The sequence below is a fragment of the Podarcis filfolensis genome (assembly GCF_964270895.1).
Source record: "Podarcis filfolensis genome assembly, chromosome: 4".
Lineage (NCBI taxonomy): Eukaryota > Metazoa > Chordata > Lepidosauria > Squamata > Lacertidae > Podarcis > Podarcis filfolensis.
In genome coordinates, this window is record NC_139607.1 from 27,169,358 (window position 1) to 27,195,598 (window position 26,241).

The following is a 26,241-nucleotide window of genomic DNA, read 5'->3' on the forward strand; positions in this document are numbered from 1 at the left end:
CCACACTTCCATGCTTTTTTCTATTTTACACATAGAATAAAGCACTTCCCTGCCCTGGAGCACAAGAGAAACGAAGCTGGAAGAGACAGGAAGGGCTGAAGTTCAACCTCTTGCAAGTGGCAAGGTCCTCCAGCCTCCTCACCTAATTTGCAAGTGCATGCTGAATACTTTGGATAAATTCCTGATCTCTCTGGGGGAATTCTAAGGGTTCCTCCACTCCTTCAGAACCTCTTATTTATTCATTTCAAAAGCACTTTCTGAAGGAACAAACATGGAAATGAAATTATTAGGCTCTCAACAGAAGCCTTAAGGTGCTTTAAACATAGTAAAAGATCTACTTACTACATTTTTATTTCATATCAGTAGGTATTAAAACTCATTTTAGAGTTCAGGAACTCATAGAAACATAAACCTATAGGTGGGGTTCACCTATAACCAGCGTAAAGCAGTTTCCAGCCCACCATCTGAAAGGTGGTGGGCTCAGCTTGGTTTCACGTAAAGGCAATTCTTATCTAGCAAGATCTCTTTGATTTATTGTGAGAGCAGAACTGGTCTAGCAGCATGTCACAAATATGATTTCCAGTGCAGTTATTACTCATTTAAAAAAAGAAAAAGGAATAATTGTCATTTTCTTAGGAATGGTAGCATTCTACAGCATCTTCAAAAACAGAGGGATGGTTCTGATAGCGCCCTAGGAGTCTTGACCACATAACAGTTTTTGATTTGGCAGAGTGTGGCGTTTGCCCTCCTAGGTGACATCATGCTGGGTCATAAGGAAAGGGTTAAATGAGTGTGAAGTGATTGGCTAGTGGGAACCCAAGGGGAGAAGTTAGAGTTAGTGTTATTAAGGAGTCAGTCAGGTGTTAGAGAAGAGAGAGGGAGGAGAAGTCTGTGGGTTGGGACAGTTTGATGTGAGTGAGTGAGAGAATCTGTTAGGAGGAGTCAGATAGACAGTTGGGATAATCAGTTAGAAGTTATTAGGAAGGTATAGGCCGGTAAGAACCTAAGATTAAGAAACTGACAAGAAAAATTATCTGAAACCATAAACTTGTTAAGGCTTATAAAATAAACTTGCTTATTTGGTTTAATGTGAACAACTGTCTGGACTCCCTGTGTACCCGAGAGAAACGGGTTGGTGGCAGCGGGGAAGCAATCACAGTGGTGGCACAGGGATCAATAGACCGTCAAATGTCCGGGGACCCTGTGTGGTCGCCACACAGAGGCATCCGCTAATGGAAGGGGAGGTGGCGGGAGTTTTAACTGCTTTACCAACTTCCCAAACTAAAGAGTTCCCTAACCCTCTGGAGATGATTTTCAGGGGCTGCAAAAATCTCCCCCTCCTCCTCTTCTGTTCCAAAGAATGGAAGGACTCCTCCTATTTGAGGAATGGCATCACTGGATGCAACCCAGCGTTCTTATAATGCTCTGTGCCATCCACTACCTTGATGTTTCATAGTTCAGAGCTACAGCTATGGAAACAAATCATACATTGTCAGATTGGCCGTTAATGCTCTTGAACTATTGCGAGGAGAAGGAGTTTCAAAGAGACAGAATCTTCCTTGCAACTGGTTGAGGTTTTAAGGCCCTGCAGTCAAATCTTCTTGTCTCTCTGCACCTTGTGACATGTCCAAAATGAAAAGGATTCATCTGTTGTGTATACATAACCAGGCACAACTTTTTATCCTTATTTACTCAAGAGGCAGACTGGAGAAAAACTGCCAACAGTGGAAAGCAAAGCACAGGGCTTCCAGCAGAGGACGGCAAGATGCAACACTCACCGGGTGATGAGGTGTAAGATGAAAGAGATTTGGAGAAAGAATTGCAGGTGCAAAGAATCTCAGAAAAATGAAGCTGCTTACTGCTGTATACCTAACATCTGGATCATCTGCAATTTTAAAAACAGAACACAAGCCCATTACAATTCCCCTCTTAAAACGCTTTAGATAAAGTCACAAAGAGTGAGTAAAGTTGCCTGGATGACACCCGACATCTCTACCATCTGGAGGTGCATGCCAGGGGATCCTTGGATCTTGACTGTTTTCTCCCCCCCCCCTATTATTTTTATTAAATTTTCTGTTTTACATTTTAGAATATTCATTTAAACAACTTTAAAATATCAGTGACTTCCCATCTTCTCTTTCCATGGTTCATTTGGCATAGCACAAATCCCTGCATATTTTACATAAACCATTCAGTATTCCATTACATCCATCAAAATTTAGTTACACTGTTGAATTTATCTTAATGCTGCCAACGTTTTCAAGTATACACAATTTCCCCCCATATAATCAATAAACATTTTCCAATCTTCTTTAAACATATTTTGTTGTTCTTCTCTTATTCTATATGTTAGGTCCGCAAGCTGCGCATATTCCATCAGTTTATGTTTCCATTCTTCTTTAGTTGGGACCTCAATTGTTTTCCATTTTTGGGCTAACAAAACACAAATACAGTGGTAGCTCGGGGTTACAGACACTTCAGGTTACAGATGCTTTAGGCTACAGACTCCGCTAACCCAGAAGTGGTACCTCAGGTTAAGAACTTTGCTTCAGGATAAGAACAGAAATAGTGCAGCGGCAGCGGGAGGCCTCATTAGCTAGTGGTACCTCAGGTTAAGAACAGTTTCCGGTTAAGAACGGACCTCCAGAACGAATTAAGTTCTTAACCCAAGGTACCACTGTAACCCTTTTTGACACATGGGAAGAATCCTGACTGTTTTCACACACTAGCAACACATCCTATAGAATTCTATTCATTACGTTTTATCTGCGCAATCTGAAAGAATTTCAGGAACCAAAAAGCCGTATTGAAAAATACTACTTTCTGAGCCGTCTAGCCCCCAAATGGCAACTAGGCATTCGGTTTTGGCAACTGTAACCCTGTTTTAAGGAGCCATTAGGCGCCTAGCATATTTATCTTAGTTTCTAACACTGGTCAAGCAACATGTTACGTTTAATGTGTTGCATTCATGCTCTTGTTTTTCTGTACAGTGGTACCTCGGGTTAAGAACTTAATTCGTTCTGGAGGTCCAGTCTTAACCTGAAACTGTTCTTAACCTGAGGTACCACTTTAGCTAATGGGGCCTCCCACTGCCGCTGCGCCATGATTTCTGTTCTCATCCTGAAGCCAAGTTCTTAACCCGAGGTACTATTTCTGGGTCTGTAACCTGAAGCGTCTGTAATCCGAGGTACCACTGTAGTTACCTACAGGCTTGGAGAGGGGGTGATTGTTACTGGGACAGCAGCTACAAGCGCAGCTATAAGGCTTACTTTTTAAAAAGTCCCAAATGAAAACTCTTTTGCTTAGCTTCACAGCTGTGTATGAGAAGGTGGGCGCTGTGGAAGGGGCTGTGGCTCGGGAGGGCAGGGATAAACTTCCACAACCCATGCTCTGCAGTCTTGAGAACAAGCCCCCTCCATACATATATGTAATTAATTTAAGAAAAACCAGAGAAATAGCTGCATGCTTCACCTTGAGAGTAATGTGTAGTTCGGCCCTCAGTCAATGGCTAGGGGTGGAACTTAAGTGACCAGAGTTAACTCAGCAACTTACACTGTTCTTAAGGTGAAAACGGAAAATGAAAGAAACCACTGGGTTGGCGGGCTGAAATAACTCGGAGAAGAGCCAGAGTTCTTCAAGAACTGGAGCCTGACTTCTTCATAACAGAAGAAGAAGAAGAGTTTGGATTTGATATCCTGCTTTATCACTGCCCTAAGGAGTCTCAAAGCGGCTAACATTCTCCTTTCCCTTCCTCCCCCACAACAAACACTCTGTGAGGTGAGTGGGGCTGAGAGACTTCAAAGAAGTGTGACTGGCCCAAGGTCACCCAGCAGCTGCATGTGGAGGAGCGGAGACGCGAACCCAGTTCCCCAGAGACACACACCGTGTGTGGCACGTCATATTCAGGCTATTGTTGTTGTTTAGTCGTTTAGTCGTGTCCGACTCTTCGTGACCCCATGGACCAGAGCACGCCAGGCACTCCTGTCTTCCACCGCCTCCCGCAGTTTGGTCAGGCTATTAGCAGCACACAATCACTGCACATACATTAGGAGTGTGTAGTGTTCTGGTTGGTGCAACTGCGATAATCACCTTAACATTCTTTTTGGAGATTTTTACAATTTTAACTTTACACAGGAACGTACCTTGAAAGCGTATGGCAGCAGACTCCCTCAGTGAAAAAAAGATATCACACATCACTGTAGGGCAACGGACCCCAGACTTTGTAATGACTGTGAAAATCCGGTCTACATATTGCCTAAGATTTTCCTAGGAGGGGAAATAATAATAATAATAATAATAATAATAATAATAATAATAATAATAATAATAGATAAAACAACCGTGCAAGCACTTCTAACCTAAGATCACGTATTATGGGATACCCACAAATAAGGTGCTTGCATGAAGGAAGCCCAAATAAAATTGACATGTGAAATGATCCTACATGTGTGGAAAAAAATTGTTTGCTTTGTTTCGCTGTGTACACAACCCACTTTTCATGTTCGAAATTGCAACTTTCCAGCGTGAATCAGTGCAGTGAAATACCCACATAGATATCATCTGACATTATCATCAGCATGTTCTTTTGTTTTATATATGGACATGTTAACATATGAAACAGTTCTGGTTGTATTTATATGGCAATATCTGCCAGAAAACTTCTGGAAACTGTTATAGATATATCATACAGCCCAGTACTGTATAGAAGAGTAGCACATTTACTCACTGCCGCTTAACCCAGCTGCAAAAAATGGCCTGTACAGCACCTAGCACACAACTGATGCTAAATGCATATCAGACAGTAGTAAGTGAATTAACTGGAAACCTGGGCTTTCATCTACAAAATGAACTGCATACCCGGTTATTATCCAAATTTTCAGCATCTTTCAACTTCACAGGATCAATTTCACAAGATTTATGAACTTGGCAAATCTAGAATAAATTGAAATAATTGAAAATCAATATACTGAATTATCTTCGGGTGAGATTTGACCCCTTAGAATCAGTTATTTATTTAACAAATTGCAATTTAACAGCTTTGGGCTGGTTAGCTTTTTGTTTTGTTTTTACAGCATAGAATTAATTTTTTCTTAGCTCCTCTGAAGATTAATTTCGCTATATAAAACAAAACTTTTTTGTTCCCAAATCAGGAATAAGCCCCAGTCAAGTGAGTTTCTGTCTTTTCCTTATGTTTTTACACGTGGCTTAGTAATTCAACATCACTAACCATGGCTGCTTCGTCAAGAAAATTTAACAAACATACTTCAAACCCTGGTTTAAAATACTGGTTAAGATTGGAAGTCCTCAACTGACCATGGTTAGTGACATTACAGATAAACACTGTGATATGTAATTAGTGTTGACATTACAACACTAAGAGCACACACCTATACACAGAATTAAGCCCCACTGAGTTTAATGGATTTACTCTCAGGTAAATGTGTACAGGTGTACAACCTGTATTTTGGTTAGAGCAGATGAAGGAAGGTGGAGGAATTGAAGCAGGAGGGAGGAGGGGGCTGGCTACCAATTTAGAAATCATAGTTTCCAAGGAGCCAGCTAATGCGAACATAATTATCCGCACTGAAAAATTAGTTTCTGGATAAAAAGGAGATAACACCAAGTAAGCATTTAAGGAAACAGTATTTTCCAATCTCCCTTTTGTTTATGAACAACAATGCTGCAAAACTATTTTTAAGGTTGTGGGGGGGGGGGGGCAGGGACACACATACAACTTCTTGATAAGTTGTGGCATTTGCAGATCAGTTAGGAAAGTGCTGAATCAATTAAAGGAAATTTGTGGTCTGTTTATTTGTAACTTCAGGAGGACAGGCTAACTGCGCGGCAGAGATAATGAAACGCTGCCAGAGTGTCAAGCAAGAACACGTGCACCCTCTAAAAATAATCACAAATTCAAATGAGTTGTTTCTTTTTTTAATGCACATTATATGCCTATCCAGAATCAAAATGCTTTGCTTTTATAATGCAAGGCTTGCATCTGAGGGGCGCCGCAGAACATTAATTTCATATAAATCCATGGTATTCAAGTGTTATGACTGACTCACTAGATAAGTACCGTATTTTTCACCCTATAGGATGCACCGTCCCATAAGGCGCACCTAGTTTTTTTGGGGGGAAATAAAGGGGGGGAAAATTATTTTCCCCCCCAGGCATGGGGCTGGGGCGGGGGAAGCCCGAGCTTCCCCTGACCCCAGCCCCCAGAACAGGCAACTCTCCACAAGCCGCGGGCTCCTGTGCCTTGCGGAGAGCTGCGCGAAGCCTGGGTGCGCTGAGCTCAGCAAGCCCAGGCTTCAGCATGCAGGCAACTCTCCGCAAGCCGCGGAAGCCCAGCGCCGGGCTCCCGCGCTTTGCAGAGAGCTGCGCGAAGCCTGGAGACCCCTCTCGCTCTCCAGGCTTCAGCGAAAGCCTGCATTTGCCCCATAGGATGCACACACATTTCCCCTTCATTTTTGGAGGTGAAAAAGTGCGTCCTATAGGGCGAAAAATACGGTAACTACCACATGAGTCTGTCATAACCTCCTAAACCTTAGGCATAAGCCCCATGGAACAATGACTAGTAAGACGATGTGCATGCTTCTCTTAAAAGACTGTACATGGTTTTTGAACGTGCTCTTACCTCATCAATAATTGGCTTCAGGGTTACTTGAAGGTAATGCATCCCTGCCAGTTTCATGGTTTCATCAATGCACTTGGAAGTTAATGAGTTTCCTCTGAAAATGGTGTTTGGGTCTCTGAAAGCAAACGGTTTCCAAACATTTAGCCTTCTTTTGATAAACCACCAACATGATGAAATAAAAGCAGCAGTTGGAGCAGATGAACGCACATAAACCATCTTCTCTGAATGAGACCAGAGACACGGGTGGGGGGAATTTGCGGTTGGGTTCCAACTCACACCAGCCCCAACCAGCACAATTTATGGTCAGGAATGATGGGATCTGCAGCCGGCAATATCTAGACAGTCACGGGTTTCCCATTCCTGACCTAAGATGTGCATAAGAAAATTGCTATCCGCTGCCTTAGGAGTTCATTACAAGTAGAGACTAATGGCAGCCATCGACTTCAGCATGCAACAAAGGAAGTAAAGTAGCAGGTGTTTGCAATCCACTTCTTGCTCCTAGGAAGCTCACGCAATGGCTCCCAAATGAGGTGATTTAATATAGTTTTCCTTTTTGAGTCTTAAAAACAGCAGGGAAACTGGTGTGCACATCTACCAGCTCTAAGCAAGCATGCACACTGGAGGTTTTAAAGCAGAGGTTGGATGGCCGTCTGCCATAGATGCTTTAGCTGAGATTCCTGCACTAGATGACTCTTGGGGTTCCTTCCAACTCTATGATTCTGTGTGTTTTCTTCTATCGCAGCAGCGGGATAGAAGATAGGTGCACCTGTGCTCTCTTCTATCCCAGTTCTATTCTGGGCAATGGGATTAGAGGGAAAAGGTGGGAAGAAAGTAAAGAGCAGCTGTCTAGTGGTTAAGCCTGCACAACAAAACAAGAGCATCCTTTTAGAAAAAGTAAATGAAGGAAGAAGCTCCCTCTTTGAGAGGGAGATGGTTGGGTAACTGGCTGTAAGACAAATAAATGCACAGCTCAGTAGCAGCCCTGATGGAACACAGTAATCAGTCGTACTGCCTTGTGGCTGTCATAGTTATCTATCACATCTGCACCCCCTTCCTTCTCCAAGGTTATCTCATTTGATTCCTAACACTAATCATGTAAATCAGTTTACCAAGGCTACCCGGCAGGTTTCATGGAAGAGTGGGGCTATTAATCCAGGTCTCCCCAGTCCTAATCCAAGGCTAGCCACTCCATCTACCATACCAGGTCTAGGGTGCGTGAAGATTTGTTCACAGGAATAGGGACATCGGGAAAACATCAGAAGGGGCAAGTTATACTGTACTGCTGTGCTTTCTGTCTTGTGTTTCCCTTACACTTTGTATTGGGAAGAAATCAACACATAAGACTGTGATATGGGGCAGCTCAGTTCATAAACCAGGGAAACCTGGTTTTTAAATTTCTGCATTTAAGAGAGCTCTGTTATAGAGCAGAGAAACAAAGAAAAATCTTTGATTCCCTAGGATATTCCAGTTGAGTTTTTTTGTGGAGGGGGATTTAGAAGTAGGGACCAGTGTGACAGATAGGAAAGGAAGGAGTGTTGAACTGGCAAGCAGAGAGCAGATTGGATAATACCTGAGTAGTAGAAACATAATGTAGGAAAAGCATACATAGGGCTGCCCCCCCACCAAATCCACCTTCAAAACCCAAGTGAAGGTGTGCAGGGGAGCCAACTTGGATAAAATATGGGGAGCTAAGTCTCACCTCACACAACTGATCACATAACACAACACACCATTTGAATGGCAATGCCTACGAACTGGGGGGGACCTGGAACCCTTAAATATTTTATTGGGGGTGAAGGGATCTCAGCCCATGGGAATTGGCTCCTATGACTCTGGATTCAAATGTATTTTAAAAGCTGCAAAATCTTGGGGGGGGGCGGCTTTTAAAGTAAGATCAGCCATTTTAAAAAATGCATCTTAAGACTAATTGGAAGTAGGTTTCATTCATTTTATAGGTGCTTGCATTTAAATAAACACGCCTTAAGAATTGCACCACGAAGCAAAAACCTATGTCTGGTCGTTTTAGCCTAAAACGAATAGTGTTTTGATTTTCTTCAAACCATTCAACTAATAGCTGCAATGTTCAAAATTCTGCTGTCCTCCCCCTGCTGTAACGACTCTCATGTAGATTTCACACACACCCCGAGGCCGTGGGCTCCCCTCTCAGCCGCTGCCTTCGTTCATATTACACATAGTTGCTATCTAACCCTTATAAAGAAGTAGTACTGGGGGGTGAGCTCTCTTTTCTCCCCCTCTTAAGTGGAAGCCTCATAGCCAACACTTCCCATTCAGTCTAACATATGTCAAAATAAGCACACTGCTATACTTACTGAGTTCTTTTTATTTCAGCGTTTGCAATTGCACTGATTAAAGGCACAATTTTGCCATAGTGTAAGAAGAGTCGAACAAGGGGTATGGCTGCCTCCTGCTTTTCCCTGCAGACTTCGCCCAGTATATGGGCAGTAGATGCTGAAACAGGCTAAACACGGAAAGAAATAAAAGCTTCTGAAGACTGTATCCCTCTAGAGAATTAACCCACTTTTTATTGATTCAAGCCAGGCTCCTGATATATTTGCTGCAGTGTTCACTTAACATAGATGCCTATGAGGCACTTACCAAGGGTTGGTTGTGTGATTTAATCACAAGAGGGCAGTAAAATGAAAACTCTTAAAAACTTGGGGACACTTTAACTGTGGTGAAATTTGCTCCAAGGAGGGAAGCCTCCACAGGAAGCTAATGCGTATTCCAGAACCCGATATCTGTTAACTATGGTTAACAGAGAGGTAGGGGGCACTGTCCCCTATGGTTGTAGTAATATGTCAAGTATTTGTGAAGGATAAAGATGGAACGGGGTAAGCAGCAAGCAAAATTTACCTCAACATCTGCAGATTTGAATAAGAGGTCTCGAAGAGGGCTGTAATAATCTGAAGGGAAAACATGGTCTTCTGTGTAAACCACATTTAACCTCAAGGAACCCAGGTCATCAGGTTTCAGTGACTTGTTTCCATTATCTCTGGGTTGCAGAAAATACCTAACAGATGGGAGAAAAACACATAGAACATGGTTTTTTTAGAGGTTTTTTTTAAGAGATGTCAAACAAATGTCATGTCACGTTTTGGACAGGGTGATATCTGGCTTTTGACATTGTGATATATCACCAGCTAACCATCACAATGTAGCAATAGATCACGATGTCTGAAATAAGGAGGGGTGGCTGGGCTAGGGAGGGAGGGAGGAAGCAGGCAGCCCGCTTGTTCCAGCAAAGGTAGGAGGGCGACCAGTTTCTTGGGCTCCCTCTGCTGAGGGAGGGAGTTGGCGAGCATTGAATGTCCTTGCAGGGCACAAGCATCGCACAGAAGTGAAATGAGCTATGTTGGCTGCAGCTGTGGACTGAACAATATACTGCCAGCTCAACTACTATATTGAAACTGGGTAGCTATGATGGCAGTAGTAGTAAAGGTAAAGGGACCCCTGACCATTAGGTCCAGTCGTGACCGACTCTGGGGTTGTGGCGCTCATCTAGCTTTACTGGCCGAGGGAGCCGGCGTACAGCTTCCGGGTCATGTGGCCACCATGACTAAGCCGCTTCTGGCAAACCAGAGCAGCGCACGGAAACGCCGTTTACCTTCCCGTCGGAGCGGTACCTATTTATCTACTTGCACTTTGATGTGCTTTCGAACTGCTAGGTTGGCAGGAGCAGGGACCGAGCAACGGGAGCTCACCCCATCGTGGGGATTCAAACTGCCAACCTTCTGATCAGCAAGTCCTAGGCTCTGTTGTTTAACCCACAGCGCCACCTGTGTCCCAAGTTTATAGTACTGTAATGATAAAAAGTATTGGGAAGGAAGCAAAGAATAAGGCATATTTATGAAGTACCATGCTTCATAAGAGCTGGACTGCCGGAGAAATTTCAAAGGTAGCCTTAGTTCCCCGAGAAATTCATCTCCAAACTTCAAGTTGCTTGCATTCCAAAGGTCAACTCTGTAACATAACCAGAGAGAGGGAGAGAATATGAAATAGGAAATGTTTGTCTGTGTCTTTACTACTTTCATCTCCCTGTCCCCTGCCCAAACCTACCACTGAGACAGAAAATTATATCTTTTAAAGTTCAAAACAGTCTGCGTTGCTGTAGGATCATTCGGTGAAGGAGGAAATGATAGCACGGTGCATTCACAGAATTTGTATGCACAAATGCAGACAGTGAAATGGATCAGATATTGCAGCAAATTGCATTTGCAGTATTTCATCTTACCATTTTATAATGATTGATTTGCTCCACTCTTGTATGTTTGTAGTAAGTTTTGTTAACCCTGAATTTTCTATATTTATATACTTACTGAATATTTTTTTGGGGGGGCTGGGCTTTATTTGTCTTGGGCCATTACATCAAAACATCTTGTGCTACATGGTAATATCTGTAGGCAAGGAAGGGTTGGAGACCCAGCACTGAACAGCTAAAAAAGGAAATTACAGTTTGATATCGACTCCTAAATCATAATGAAGGTTGCCTTGCTTCACACCTATCACAGCTAGAGAAAGTTTACACAAAGACACACTAACAGGGCCGGATTTAGGTTTGATGAAAACCTAAACTACTAAAGGTAATGGGGCCCTTTATATGTCCAGCTGTCCTTTGTCAACAACAAATTGTCACTGTTTTTTGTGTTGAATATATGTTATATGGTAATTTATGGACCTACCGTAATAGGTATCTAAAGCCATTTGCACATAACAAAATATGTATTTTATCAAAGTAATAGTTGAACTGAAATACAATTAAGAAGAAGTATATTAATAGTGAAATACAATGTTTTAGGGGTTGTTTTTAAAAGTCTGGAACGGATTAATCTGTTTTGCATTACTTTCTATGGGAAAGTGTGCCTTGGTTTTGGAACGCTTTGGTTTTGGAACAGACTTCTAGAATGGGTTAAGTTTGAGAACCAAGGTACTACTGTATATAGAAATGAGCAAACCAGTGATATTTTAGTGAGCAGGCTCGCAGGCAGGGCCCATTACTTACATCATAGGAGCCTACACAACACAAAACACTGTTGCTGTATGTAGCTTTTATTTTATTGGTTTTTTATCTTATATTTTGGAAGTGTACATCCAGGTTTTTTTCTCTTTACCTTTTTTTGGGGGGGGGCAAGAGAGTGGGGCCCCTAGCTATAGCTTATACGTAAATCAGGCACTGGACACTAATATGATCCACACATAGACCAATTCCTGACAAAGATATGAGGGGGACTGGAGTCCACTACTGAACAATGTAACAAGACAAACGCAAGTCTCTAATAATAATAAATAGGCTGATTTAGGCTCTTTTGGATGATTGGTAAGAACTGAATCCATTTGTAAATAATGAGCCATTCTGATCAGAAATGCTTATAGCATAAGGAGTCCTGTAATGCTCTGGTTTGCATACCACAGTAGGCCAAACTATGATTTAACAGGATGCTAATGTGCTGGCTCCCAAACAGAAGCTTGTACCCACTTTGCTCCTAGCTTAGCTCAGGGTAGCTTAGTATATCATCTGAATTTGGGGTGTGGTTAAGGCTTCTCCTTCTTAACTATAATCTGTAGCCAACAACAAGCCTTTGTTTAGCACTACTGGCAGACATAGTCAGTGATATACTGATGGTCTCTTTCCAGTAGTTATATTTCTGTATGCTAGTGCTTTTCTTCCCTCTACAAATGTTTTCCTTTTCAATTAAAAACACAGATTTCAAAAACAGGCCTAAGAACAAAACGGCAGCAAGCATATGAGAAGTGACAAGCATTCTTAAAGTATGCAACTGATTTGTTTTACGAGGTGTAAATAAATCTGCGTAACATGAGTCGGCTGCAATTAAAGGCTTAGTTTACTAACAGGGGAAAGAAAAAGAAATTCTTAAAAGGAAGTAATGTATTCAAAGAGTCACCAGAGCGCTCAGCTGAAAATAGCACAGGGTAGGCCTGTTCAGCAGAAAGAAACAGAAGGTTAAAAAATAAGTACACCACTAAAGCAGCTCAGCAGAACCTATTTGGCGTTTCACCCAGTAACCATTTTAGCACGAGGCAGCCAGTGTATGATAAGAATAGTGGAAATCAAAGTTAGAGTTTCCTCTCTTGCTAGGTGGGTTGAGAAATAAGGAAGCAACATCAACTCTTTGCAATAGGTTTGCATTTTAAAGCATGTTTGTACTGCATCCCTCTTACAATGAGACCAGGGTAGTTTGAGGGGCACTCCTGTTTTATCCTCACAATCTCTGGTGTGGCTGGTTAGGATGAGAGAGAGAGAGAGACACAGGCCCAAGTCCTCGCTGTGAGTTGCACTGGTGTGGGTAGGGGAGAAGATGGGTTTTAAAACCAGGTCCATCAGCACCTCTATATCCACTACACTACACTGCCAGTTTAGCTTTTATCTTCCCTTCTGAACATTATATTCTTAATGGCTTAACCTCCAGCCATTCACTTGTCATTTTGCTTGCTTTGTGCTGATCTCTGCTAGGAACCAAAAAGCTTTTAAAAAAAAAAGGAATAGTAAGTTCAAAGCGAATCAACACTCAGAGGAATACAATCTACTGAATGAACATTTACAAAACAGAACTTCCCATTATTTAAAGATAAAACAAACAAAAAATCGGGAGTTTGCCCTACCCCCAAACAACTGCCAATCGGTTTCGTTATCTATTATCACTGAAGCACCATCTCATCATTTAATAAATCTCTATACAATACAATCTTTGTGCTCCCAAGAAGACTCGGAACTGCTTTATATTGTTCTTAGACACAATGAAAGAGTCTTTTCAGATTCTGTCATATAAAGATAATTGAAACAACCTTTACGGGGGGGAGGGGAAGCGGAACACACCCATCAAGCTCCAAAACAAAGAAACAACCTTTGTCGTGACGATGAAACTACTACCTGACCGGTTTTAACCAGCCGGTTCAGGTTCCAGTATTTTTTTTGGTGCTGGATCACCACAGCAATAGACAACGAGTTACCTAACATTTGGTACACAAATACTCTAGCAATGGTCACCGGAAGCTGCAGTGACTACATTGTAGTTTGTCGACTGTAGTTGCTGCCATTTTCATTCACCCACAATGCCTCTGGGCCACACATCCAACCTAGCATTCCTCTGCCCAGAGCCATTATGATGAACTAAAGACAGTGACAACTTCAGCGCCTCTTCCAGGTTTTTCTCCCCTTGGTGTTGGGCCATAAAAGTAATATTTGTTTGTTTGTTTGTTTGAATGGGTGGTAGCATCAGCCTCGGCCCAGTATACCTGAAGGAGCATCTCCACCCCCATCGTTCTGCCCAGACGCTGAGGTCCAGCGCCGAGGGCCTTCTGGCGGTTCCCTCAATGCGAGAAGCAGGGAACCAGGCAGAGGGCCTTCTCAGTAGTGGCGCCCGCCCTGTGGAACGCCCTCCCATCAGATGTCAAAGAGATAAACAACTACCTGACATTCAGAAGACATCTTAAGGCAGCCCTGTTCAGGGAAGTTTTTAATGTGTGACATTTTTGTGTATTTTTGGTCTCTGTGGAAGCCGCCCAGAGTGGCTGGGGAAACCCAGCCAGATGGTTGGGGTACAAATAATAAATTATTATTATTATTATTATTATTATTAGCCATGGCAGGTCTCCCTGTGGCCCTAGCACTTGGCTGGCCATGTTGTATCCTGACGCTGGGCTCAAACCCATACCATACTTTCAGAATACAATGAGCTCCGAAAATGCTCAATGCACAATGCCCAGGAAACAAAAGTAATAGTTATCTCAGAGAAGAAATACGAAAGAGAAACGACCTGTTTAAGGTCACGAAGAAGTGGAGACTGCTCACACTTTCTGCACAACCCTTATGGGGATGGGAGTGCCTTTGTTTGTGCATGCAATGAATTTACCTGATTTCCATCTTGTCAACTTCATCGGCATCTTCAATATCAAAATGAGATTTCTTGTTATAGCTGCAGGGTCTTGTAACCTAGTGCAGGTAAGAAATGTTAAGATAGTAGGATCTCATTAGGTAACAATAATCTCATTAAACAGTCACTATATATAGGGAAGCACAATCAGATCACGCACTGCTCTAGTTTCACAGGTGTAAAGCCCCTATTGTTTCACCATATCCAGAAGCTTTTAGAATAGGTAAAAAATTACTGAACACACATACTTAAGTATATCCCACTTTCCAGTTTAAACCACATAATGTCAACCATGCTAAGTGTTCCCTTGAAATCTGGCAGCAAGAAGAAGAAAGTGGAGTCCCACAATCTCAGATCTACAACAATTTTATCATGATGATTGCTAAACCTCAAAATACAGTGTCCGTATTTTCATACCATAGACTTACTTCTTTAACCAAAAGGAAAAAGGAGAAGAGCTGACAATCTGATTTGGAAAATGGTTTCTCTGCAGCTATTCACTTATTTTCAATGCAGTCCTATACATAACTACTCAAAAGAAAGCCACATTGGAGGTTCAATGGGCTTCTTCCCAGCTAAGTAGAGGTTTTTAAGGATGTTGATGATGCATAACTTGCTTTTGAGAAACCTGTGCTGGGTTTTAGTTATCACAGCATCCATTTCTAAGCGCTCACAGCGACTGCTAAATTATCTGCTCTACAACCTTTTCTGGTACCAATGACCGGGTGTCACCCTTGACAGAAACAAGGGTGGCAGAAACAAAGCCCTACCAGCACAAGAGCTTAGCTACTACCACCCTAGGTGATGCGGGTGGCGCTGTCATCTAAACCAGTATTCCCCAACCTTGGGCCTCCAGCTGTTTTTGGACTACAACTCCCATCATCCCTCGCTAGCAAGACCAGTGGTCAAGGATGATGGGAATTGTAGTCCAAAAACAGCTGGAGGCCCAAGGTTGGGGAACACTGATCTAAACCACTGAGCCTCTTGGGCTTGCTGATCGGAATGCTGGCGGTTCAAGTCCCCATGACGGGGTGAGCTCCCATTATTCTGTCCCGGCTTCTGCCGACCTAGCAGTTCGAAAGCACGCAAGTAGATAAACAGGTACCACTGCGTTGGGAAGGTAAACAGCATTTCTGTGCACTCTGGTTTCCAACACTGTCTTCTGTTGTGCCAGAAGCGGTTTAGTCATGCTGGCCACATGACCCAGAAAGCTCTCTGTGGACAAACAGCGGCTCCCTCGGCCTGAAAGCGAGATGAGCATCGCAACCCCATAGTCGCCTTTGACTGGACTTAACCACCCAGGGGTCCTTTACCTTTAGTACCACCCTAATTTAAATTTCAATCTCCCACCCATGTGTCTCCAGGATGGCATATAATAGGTGTTCAAAAGGAAAAGGATTTTTTCCCATTGAACACATTAAAACTAAAGATTAGCCTGGAAATCTTAATTGTGAGCCACTCTGAATGCAGTATCTTGTGGGAAAGTGGCAAATCTAACCTAAATTCTAAAAACCTTTAAAATTGTTGGATGTTTATTAGGGAGGGAAGATATTCAATATAGCTACCAAAAATCACCTGCTGTGATGACATCAGGATAAAAAGGGAGGGGAACAAGCTCACTATTGCACACATTAAACAAAATAAATACAGGTTGCCTTTGTTAAAAATGGAATGGAAACAAAAGGAGCAGGTTGTTTTTTACACCTAGATTACACCTGGAGTGTCATAGTTTCTTTTTCTTACCTTATTGTTGAGGTAAAACATCTGGTGAAGGGGGGGGCAAAGGACAGCAGAAATAGTATCAGGGTAAATTGCTTGCCAGTTTACCCATAGGTCTTAGAGCCAGTCATTACAGGGGTTTCAAAGACAGCAAACGACATTTATCTGTTTTTGTTTTCCTTTTGTTGAATTCATCGTATTTGGGACATAAGTTAGCCAAACCAATACTGTCTGCAAATTTACATGTTGATACCTTGACTCTCTTGGATCGAGGTAAATATCCTAAAAGCTGTTTTTCTGATTTAACATAGATGTTATCTTCTGAATATACTAACAGCACACACTTCACAATGCACTTATAATAGCACACAGGCAGCTGCGTGTGCAAAGCATAGGAGGAAACGGTTTTAACATTTGGGTTATCTATAGATCTTTCTCATAACATGATTGCAGCAACAAAAGCTTTGAGGTTTTCAGTTCTAACCAGAGGATGACACAGAAACTACCACTACAGTACCCCACCCAGCAATAACCACAGGTTAAACTGTACTTGTGAGCGAGATGTGAATATACTCAAAGGCTCCTCCCTGTTGTAAAACAGAAAAATGTTTCTATGGGTCAGAAGTGGTTCTTTCCCACACACAAAAGTAACTTTGCGATACATTTTTCTCTTTTAAACGTATTACCAGAATGATTTAACTGATTTAAAAAAAAAAATCGAAGAAGGTGAAATTACTGTTCCAAATACAAAGCCACACAAACAGACATTTAAAGGGTATTTCCCGCAAATCGTGAAAATAACGGGAAGTAGAAGCATTGGAAACAAACAGTTCTAAATTATGTGTTTAACTTAAATGCACCTTGGAGCAACAGAGTACAGTAATTCAATATACCAAACTATGTCAGCATCATTATTGCACTGTTTTGTAAAACCTCTCCACAGCTACTTACAAAATTAATTTCATTTTGGACACATCCACACTATTACAGAGGGCAGACTCAGAGGTAATTTGATTTAATTAGAGCTTTAAAAATTGGTCATAGCCTTCTGAATTCAAGTCTTTAAGGTTACAGACACAGCCATCCTTATGGCCTCAAGATAATTTGCTAGGATAGACTCTGATACGGCCTTTCTTAGCTGCTGCCTCCTTGCGCCAAATACCAACTTGTCTATCCCCTCCACCATTTCTAGTTCTGAACACAGATGCCAAGACAAAAGCAGCTAGGCCCTGTTATCAACTCATGAGGCAGAAATAGATGGTAGGGGTATCAACATGGAACCTTTGAGATCGGCAAAAAAACCACCACCAACAAGCTGGACATGTTCCCAGTTGGGAAGAGGAATGTGTGTGTTTGAAAAGCTAATAGTTGATGGGAAGATATGAGGCACTGATTGTCAGACTGTGCCTCTCAAAAATTGCCGGTCAATCAGCTAAAAAATGCCACAACTGGCCCATAGTTCTGAGGAGGACAAAACACCCTTACCTCACGCTTTAGAGCAGTGTTTCCCAAGCTTTTTTTGGACTACAACTCCCATCATCCCTAGCTACCAGGACCAGTGGTCAGGGATGGTGGGAACTGTAGTCCAAAAGCAGCTGGAGACCCAAGTTTGGGCAACACTGCTTTAGAGTCTTAAAAGGTAGCTCTGAGGCACAATAGATGATATTGGTGAAGGATGGAGAATCTGTAGACCTCCAGATGTTGCTGGACTCCCAACACCCAACAGCCCCAGCCATGATGATGGGAGTTGTAGGCCAGCAACATTTGGAAGGCATCAGGTGCTTGGCCAAACGACTGGTTGTGGATGATGGGAGCTGTAGTCCAAAATATCTGAGGCCAAGAAGTTGGGGGAGGCTGGAACAGACAACAACACTGAGCTAGATTAATGATCTGACTCAAGACAAGGCAGCTTCATGTCTGGTTAGCAGCTGCATGCTAGGCAATGTGAAGAGTTATTTAGACCTAATGCTAAAGCTTGCTTTACAACAAGCTCTTTTAGAACACAAATGCAGGGAGGAAAACAGTATTGTGAACTTCATTCAAGGTTTGGATTGAGGTTCTGTTACAAGTTTGCATGTATTCCTACTGTGATCGCTACCAAGACAACAACAAACAAGTGGGTGGGAGTGGCAAAATTTTGAATGACGCTAGGCTTTGCCCTGCCTTCATTCATCTTTTTTTTAAAGTCCTATTACACAAAGTTCTAGGCATTTCCAGTGGAATGGGAGTGCTTTCTATTGAAGCGAAGAGAGAGCTTTTGTGTTACAGCATGTTGGCAAGCAACCAATACCTTCAGATTTTGAATGGGTTGTTGCTATTGCCTTTAAAGCTTTTTTACATTTCCTGTGAGACAGTCCTCCCACCATTGACCAAGAAACACAGGGTGGAGAGGCTATAAAACCACAGTCTAGAAAGCACTCACTTATCAGCACTAATTCAGAGCTTGGATGAGAGGTTCAGAAGGGCCAAGTTGCGGAGGGGGGGATGGTATTGCTATGCAGAAAAACTCCATTCACCTGGAAAAGTGATGCACTTCTGCCTCAACAGACAGCTACCTCGGGCTCTGTTTTGAACACCCTCTAAAAGGTTGCAACTGGCCCAACATGCAACAGTGGCGACAGCTCAATGCACACAGCATTGCAATTTATCACCCCTACTTCTGAAATACCAACCTCAAAATAAAACACTTCATCGAACTGTGGGTTGTTTGTCTTCTTTTTAACTTTAGTCTTCTTGACATCTGATCTGCAGGAAAAAGTAAAAGGCAGAAAAAGCGATTACCCAAAACACAGCCAGTTGTTTTGTACCTGTGAAGTCTGCTGCTTCACTTTAAAAGTACTTAACTCTGGGCCTGTTTGGATGTTGCATCTACCTTGACCTCTTGCACGGCAAGATTAGGAGCAGGGCCCCTGGGCTTGGTCTCCTCCCTTAAAAGGTAAAGGGACCCCTGACCATTAGGTCCAGTCGTGACCGACTCTGGGGTTGCGGCGCTCATCTCGCTTTATTGGCCGAGGGAGCCAGCGTACAGCTTCCGGGTCATGTGGCCAGCATGACTAAGCCACTTCTGGCGAACCAGAGCAGCACATGGAAACGCCGTTTACCTTCCCGCCGGAGTGGTACCTATTTATCTAATTGCACTTTGACGTGCTTTCGAACTGCTAGGTTGGCAGGAGCAGGGACCGAGCAACGGGAGCTCACCCCGTCGCGGGGATTTGAACCGCTGACCTTCTGATCGGCAAGTCCTAGGCTCTGTAGTTTAACCCACAGTGCCACCCGTGTCCCACACATGGTCTCCTCCCTTACTGCCTGCTAAATGAGATGATTCTCTGCCAAGATTCCAGGGGGTTTCAAATACTCAACCAGGGTCTGTGGTTCCTGTGAGAATCAAGATGCATCAGAGACCTTCGTGCCTTTAGAAATACGGTTGAATTGCACATATTTACACCTTTACATGGAGGGAGTAATGCTCTTATGGCATGGTCATCGCAGGAGGGGCTTGTTCCCCACAGCAGTGCAGCACTGGAGTCCATTGAATCTCTCCCAGCCTCCCTTCAGGCAGCCTGCCCAAAATGGTTCCTTCTCCACTTCCTGGTACTATCCCTCCTAATTCTCCTGCTCCTAAAAACTAAGCCCCCTTTATTCATTTGCATTCTAATAATCAGTTCTTTTGGTACTTTGACGTATGAATCGTTAATCCCCCCGGGCATCACCTAACAAAGGAGTTCTCCTGATTTCATCAACATTTGTTGATTGAATAGGATTAAAGGCTGGTACACACTTAGGATGTGTACCAGTAATTTTGGACAAGAGAGAAATCATTCTAGACCAGAATAAACGACGAAGTACTAACCTGCATGGTCCTGTTAAGGTAACAGTTGCATAAGGATCACACTGCCCATTCACAATTGGCAAGCCTTGGCATTCAAGAACTCTGAATAAAAGAAAAAAAAATCATTATAGAATAACAACACAAGATACCTGGAGATACAACAGAAGATGACTTTTTCAAGTCTTCCTTTTACTTCAAGAATACAGAACGACAAATCCAGCCAGCAAGGTTTTCCTCTCATAGAAAGAAATCTCACAACCCACAGACTCTAAGTTAAATGCCACAAGCTGATATCAAGGATTTATGACAAATTACTGCTGATAGGGAGGGACAAAAGATGCATCAGTGGAGTTTTGTAAACAGCATTTAAAAACAAACAAACACAGAGTTTACTCTTAAGACAGGGACGGGTAACCTGTGGCCTTTCAGCTTTTGGAATACAGCTGCCATCATATTTTTATTATTAACTTATCATTTGCAAATGTGATGGGTTGAAGGATAAGCCTAGTCTACTACTGCTGAGAGAGGCAAAAAGATGAAGAAGAAGACAGAGAAAATTAAACATCACATGCATTGTATTCTCTTTTCACCTGTGCCAGACTACACTTCACCTTTTGCTGTGATATAATTTTCAGTTTACTTAGTAGAGATTTGTAATGTAAATTTACCCAACATTCACCCATAAACTTTTATTTGCAGCCAAAATAATATGTCCACAGCAAAGCTATTCTGAAGTGCAGAGAAACAGCCCACACTCAGATGTTGTGGTAGTGATGAAAGGAAGAGATGTGGAAAGACATCTGTGTGATCCACAACATGTGGGAGGCCTTTTTCTTTCTAAAAGAATAGTGGACTTCCCACTGAAAGTTGATAAAAAGACTTGCTGAAAAACTGAAGTGAATGGCACGGTGCCACTGATTTAATTGGCCAAAAGAAAAGAAAAAAATCATTTTGAGTATGTCATGTTATTTAACTCCAACACATCCATTAAGCTGCTGAAAATTGGACAACTGTTTTAATGTGCACAGTAGCTTTCTAATTAAAATGCTAATTGCAATTTCAACTTAAAAACCACAAAGTTTACATGCTCTTCTGCATATTGAATTAGCCATTTGTTTCATAGAAAAAGCTGAAGCATGCTACCTACAGCTGCCCAGGGAGATGTAGCCTCACAAAAATGTATGTGGTTTTTTTTGTAGGTGAATGTTTGCCAGAACTAGCTTATTTCAACACAGTGGATTCTGCATATATCAGGTGTGGGCAACCAGTTGCTCTCCAGATGTTGGACTCCAACTTCCATCAGCCCCACCCAAGCATGGCCAATGGTCAAGAACAGGAGTAGGCAACCTAAGGCCCAGGGGCCAGATGCGGCCCAATCACCTTCTCAACGGTCTGGGAATCAGCGTGTTTTTACATGAGTAGAATGTGTCCTTTTATTTAAAATGCATCTCTGGGCCATTTGTGGGGCCTGCCTGGTGTTTTTACATGAGTAGAATGTGTGCTTTTATTTAAAATGTATCTCTGGGTTATTTGTGGGGCATAGGAATTCGTTCATTTTTTTCCAAATATAGTCTGGCCCACCACATGGTCTGAGGGGTGGTGGACCGGCCCACAGCTGAAAAAGGTTGCTGACCCCTGGTCAAGAATGATGGCAGCTGTAGACCATCAACATGTGGAGGGCACCACACTGGCCAGGCAAAAACATACCTCCTCTCTTAGGCCTTTGGCCATTGGCCAATTAAACAATCTATGGCCTTTTAAACTCTTTGCAAGGGGGCTATTGTTTCTGTTTGCTCCTATGGTATGTATTTTTGCGTTTTTATACTGTAAATTCCCCTGCGATCCTTGGATGAAAGGCAGGATAGAAATTTAAGAAATAATAACAATACCTCTGACAAAATGCTTGATTAAAATATACATTTTTCAAACATCAATGTAGTACGCCACAGAAACAGGCTGTCTAGGGCTGCTGGACAGAAATTTACTGTATGTTTCGATGCATACACAACCTACCAAATATTACTGACAGTTAAGTGTTTGGTCACTGTTGGAAATGCAGGGACCCATCTTCTGTTGTAAAGCATGAAGCAGTCCTCAGAAATATGCTTTGACAACATGAAGCACCATCTGGGATGCTTAATAGACGGCAAACAAATAAAACTGTCAATCATAATATTGTCCTAGTCAGTCCATTAGTAGCTTAATTGTTTTATGAGCCAATTATAAAATGGCTCTAAGCTTTTTATTATTATTTTTTATAAAGACCATTCAGAAAGTCTCTCCATTCCAGTTTGTTATTATAGAAGTCAGATTACATTTTCTTCACTGCAGATGTGTCAAGAATTTTAATGAACGCACGTGCACTAAACAGATGCTTTCGGCATAATGATGATTTGGTGAACTTTTTAAAATACATACAGAACTAGATGTAATGTATCTACTATGGAATCAGCTTCTGCTAGATTAATGCAGGTATTTTTGTTTTGCATGAGAGAACAATTCAAGAGCAGGAAAACAAGAAGAGATTTCTAACATTTAGAATGAAGAAGAAGGAAAAAACTACAGGGAAAAGGCTGGTTTCTAAAACAGCCTCAGATCCAAGGAGAATGTGCAAAGGTATAATGTGAAGACCTCAGAATGCGCACTGTTAGCTGAAATAAAAACACTGAGAGAAAGAAGACACATAGCACAAGCAGGAGAGCTGTGTAGGGTCATGATTTTTAACCCTGGTTAGGCTAGCAGACTATTAAAATATTGAAGAGATGGAGGGAAATTGGTCTGATGAAAGGCACTGAGGTTTCAGAGCGATAACAGCAGGAAATGCAGAGAGGAGAAAAGCAATTAAGAGACTCGGCTTTACTGTCATTTAATGAAATGTTGCTAATCCTTAACTCAGTTGTGGGGTTGAATTTGTTTTACAATTGTTGTTGTTTTTATTATTGTTTAGATTTGTTACCCAACCTTCCCCTTATATGATCATTGGGAGGATAGGAGGTTGAAGTATATTAATTAAACATAAGGAATAATCAGGATCTATTTCCTTATCCCAATTAAGGTGGAATTCACTTTCTGTCTCAACCTTGCAGCCTTAGAGTTTCCCTTTAATTCTCCTATACAATTCTAGTCATATTCAACATTGTGTTTAAATGATTGAATCAATCTAAAAAGACATATGTATAGATAGATAGATAGATAGATAGATAGATTAAAAGATCAAGAGAAGTACTTGACACTTCAGAAGCTTCATCAGTTGACCCCACTGGCTTATAAATGTTCTTCTGAATGGCTTGGTAACTCAGTTATAATTACCATATTTTTCTGTCTATAAGACGCCCCCATGTATGACAACCCCTATTTTTTGAGCCCAAAATTAAGAAATCAATATTTTAAACATTCCATGTGTAAGACGACCACCAATTCTAAACTTAAAAAATTGGGGGGGGGGGGGATATAGTCTTCTACATGGAAAAATACAGTATTTGGTAAAAATGCTAGGAGTGTGAAATTTTCCAAGAGCTGATCCTTTCAAGATCCTCTCAAAAAATCTTAGCACAACGCCAAAATATGAGCTCATGAGCTACGGCCTTCCAGCTCATCTTCCTAATATTCAGGGCTTTTTTCCCCAGCTAGAACTCACCGGAACTCAGTTCTAGCACCTCTCAGGTGGGCACCATTGCCATTCTAAGAGAACAAGGGACTCATCTATACTGTTGCGTTATAACGTTATAAACGCTTTAGAAATAAAGTGTGGCACCAGGGGGCGCTATACAGCAGTCAATGGAAAATTCCATTGAGAGATGTTAAACTTTTTCTTGGCATTGTTGTTTTTTCAGATCAGTGTAGATCCAGCCAAGGAAGGTATTCATGATAAGTCCCAACACCTCTTTTTCTAGAAAAATAGCACTGCTAATACCCAGTTTCCTCTGTGATAAACATGTTGCCTACTCTTGAATAATCCACAAGTTGGAGAACATCAAATAAAAACTGTATAAAGGTTTAATCCCAGTTGTGTGCATATAATTAAAAGTGAATAAGGAAAGCGGGGAATCAAAGGCTGTGCGTTGACTCCTCTGTAAATTCCAGCTAAAGGTCAGTTATTAAAACATCCCTGCTTCAGTGCATTAAGTATGAAATCCCACAATAAATCCCAAGTCCAACATTTTGATAACCAGTGAATGAATATGAGACCTTGGGACCTGCTATAGCTATTGCTCCATGGGACAGAGTCAGAAGCTCTCTGAAGCAAAACAGTGCATCACGTATTATATTGGACAGACTGGGGTTGCAATATTCACTGAGATGGAAACACAGACAATTTGTGCTTGCCATATACCCCCCATCCCACCCCAGTTTAAAAAAAAATGCTGAGATGGGGAAAATAAAAGAAAGAACTGGAAAAGGGAATGTTTACCGACCAAAAAAGATTAGTTGACCAAATTAATGGAGTACACGGAGATGGACAAGTTGACTGGGCAGATAAGAGATCAAACAAAAGAGAAATTTTAAAAAGACTGGAACATATTCAAACAATATTTGAAAGACTATTATGGGGAAATTGAAATTTTGACTGGTTTAGAATAACTTCTGTAAGAAAAAAATACTAAAATAGGAAAACAAACTCAAAGACGTGTGAAGAGAGGCATTCAAATAAGTAAAACTGAGGACCCAAGTTTGAAGGGGAGGGAGGTCAAATATAAAAGGAATACAAATGAATCACGCGATTAAGTACAATTTTTTGTTTTTGTTTTCTTTATTATTATTTAGAAATACATGTTTAGCCATAAGAGAACTGAGATGTTATAATGTGATTCTATGAATGTAAATTAAAAGAAACCAATAAAGATTATTGCGTTTCAAGGCTGTAATCTTATGTACACTCGGGAGCAAACACTACAGAAGTGAGACCACACACATGCGGTATCAAAGAAAGGAGTTTGCGGCCATTTTGCTCCTCTTCAGGCCTTTTTGCTGCCACAGCAGCACTGAGCAAACCCTTAGCGCATGTGTGGGAAGTACCGTATTTTTTGCTCTATAAGACGCACCAGACCATAAGACACGCCTAGTTTTTGGAGGAGGAAAACAGAAAAAAATATATTCTGAATCCCAGAAGCCAGAACAGCAAGAGGGATCTGGCTTCTGGGATAGCTCCTTGCTGTCCTGGCTTATGGGATAGCCGCATGCAGCTTCTCCCGCGTGAAGGCTCCCCCTGCCCGGAAGAGGCTGTGCATGGCTAAGGCAGAAGGCTCCCCCAAGAGCTGTGCTCCCTTTAAAGAGCTTGTGGAATGTGTGTGCGGCTCTTGGGGGCTTTTCCCTGAGGAGGGAGAAGGGCAGCCCTTCTCCCTCCTCGGGGAAAAGCCCCCAAGAGCCGCACACACACTCCACGTGGTTCTTTAAAGGGAGCTCTGAGCAGAGCCTCCCACCTGCATTCGCTCCATAAGACGCACACACACACACCCTTACTTTTTAGGAGGGGAAAAGTGTGTCTTATAGAGCAAAGAATAGGGTATCTGGTCCACTGGGTGTTGCTGAACTACAACTTCCCATCACCTTGGCCACCAGCTTTTTCAAATGCACTATCATCAAGACCCTGCTCTGAGGGCAGTCAGCACAAACACACGGTCTCAGGGCACATGTGACAGGTTCCATTTGAACCAAGCTTCTCAGGGACAGATTGGTCTATCAACAGTTTTTTGTTTTGGTCATGGTAGAGCAATGGAATGGCTTCACATCCAGTGTGTCTGTAAATATCAGATGCTGGGGACAGACAAAAGGAGAAGGCCATTCACCAGTTTTGCAGATGCATTTGGCAGTGTTCATATATTTCACTTGTTAAGAGTAATAGACTGGATGGAGCTTTGGGTTTCACCACAAGTGGGGAACCAGATGCTGAACTACAACTCCCATCTTCCATGACCAGTGGCCATACTGGCTGGGACTAAACTGGGAATCTCACAACATCTGCAAGGCAACAGGTTCCCCATCCCTGGCCAGTGCCATCCAGGTTCTCCTTATGATTTTTATTTTAACAATTTCCACACCAATTTCCAGTACGTAAAGTGTATTATACTTGAAAATTATCTTCAGGCAAGCTCTCGGGTTTATGCTTCAAAAAGTATTTAGGAAGAGCCTTTTATTAGGTAGCGTTA

At 42.1% G+C, this 26,241-nt stretch overlaps 1 protein-coding gene and 1 long non-coding RNA gene across 2 annotated transcripts in view; one reads left to right on the top strand and one right to left on the bottom strand.

Moving 5' to 3' along the window:
* The window catches only part of LOC310761273, a 65,709-nt gene extending 64,570 nt beyond the window's left edge, over nucleotides 1-1,139 (top strand). Inside the window, exon 6 of the long non-coding RNA XR_014547296.1 lies at nucleotides 36-1,139. This is a non-coding gene — a long non-coding RNA (uncharacterized lncRNA). The remainder of the gene's footprint in view (nucleotides 1-35) is intronic.
* The window catches only part of RASA3 (RAS p21 protein activator 3), a gene marked incomplete at its 5' end in the record, with an annotated part of 128,092 nt that overhangs the window by 15,473 nt on the left and 86,378 nt on the right, over nucleotides 1-26,241 (bottom strand). The window contains 10 exons of the mRNA XM_083610580.1: nucleotides 1,779-1,885; nucleotides 4,143-4,266; nucleotides 4,858-4,932; nucleotides 6,638-6,752; nucleotides 8,968-9,116; nucleotides 9,512-9,668; nucleotides 10,514-10,618; nucleotides 14,527-14,606; nucleotides 18,939-19,011; nucleotides 20,117-20,197. Of these exons, the coding sequence (XP_083466706.1) occupies nucleotides 1,779-1,885; nucleotides 4,143-4,266; nucleotides 4,858-4,932; nucleotides 6,638-6,752; nucleotides 8,968-9,116; nucleotides 9,512-9,668; nucleotides 10,514-10,618; nucleotides 14,527-14,606; nucleotides 18,939-19,011; nucleotides 20,117-20,197 (1,066 nt within the window). The remainder of the gene's footprint in view (nucleotides 1-1,778; nucleotides 1,886-4,142; nucleotides 4,267-4,857; nucleotides 4,933-6,637; nucleotides 6,753-8,967; nucleotides 9,117-9,511; nucleotides 9,669-10,513; nucleotides 10,619-14,526; nucleotides 14,607-18,938; nucleotides 19,012-20,116; nucleotides 20,198-26,241) is intronic.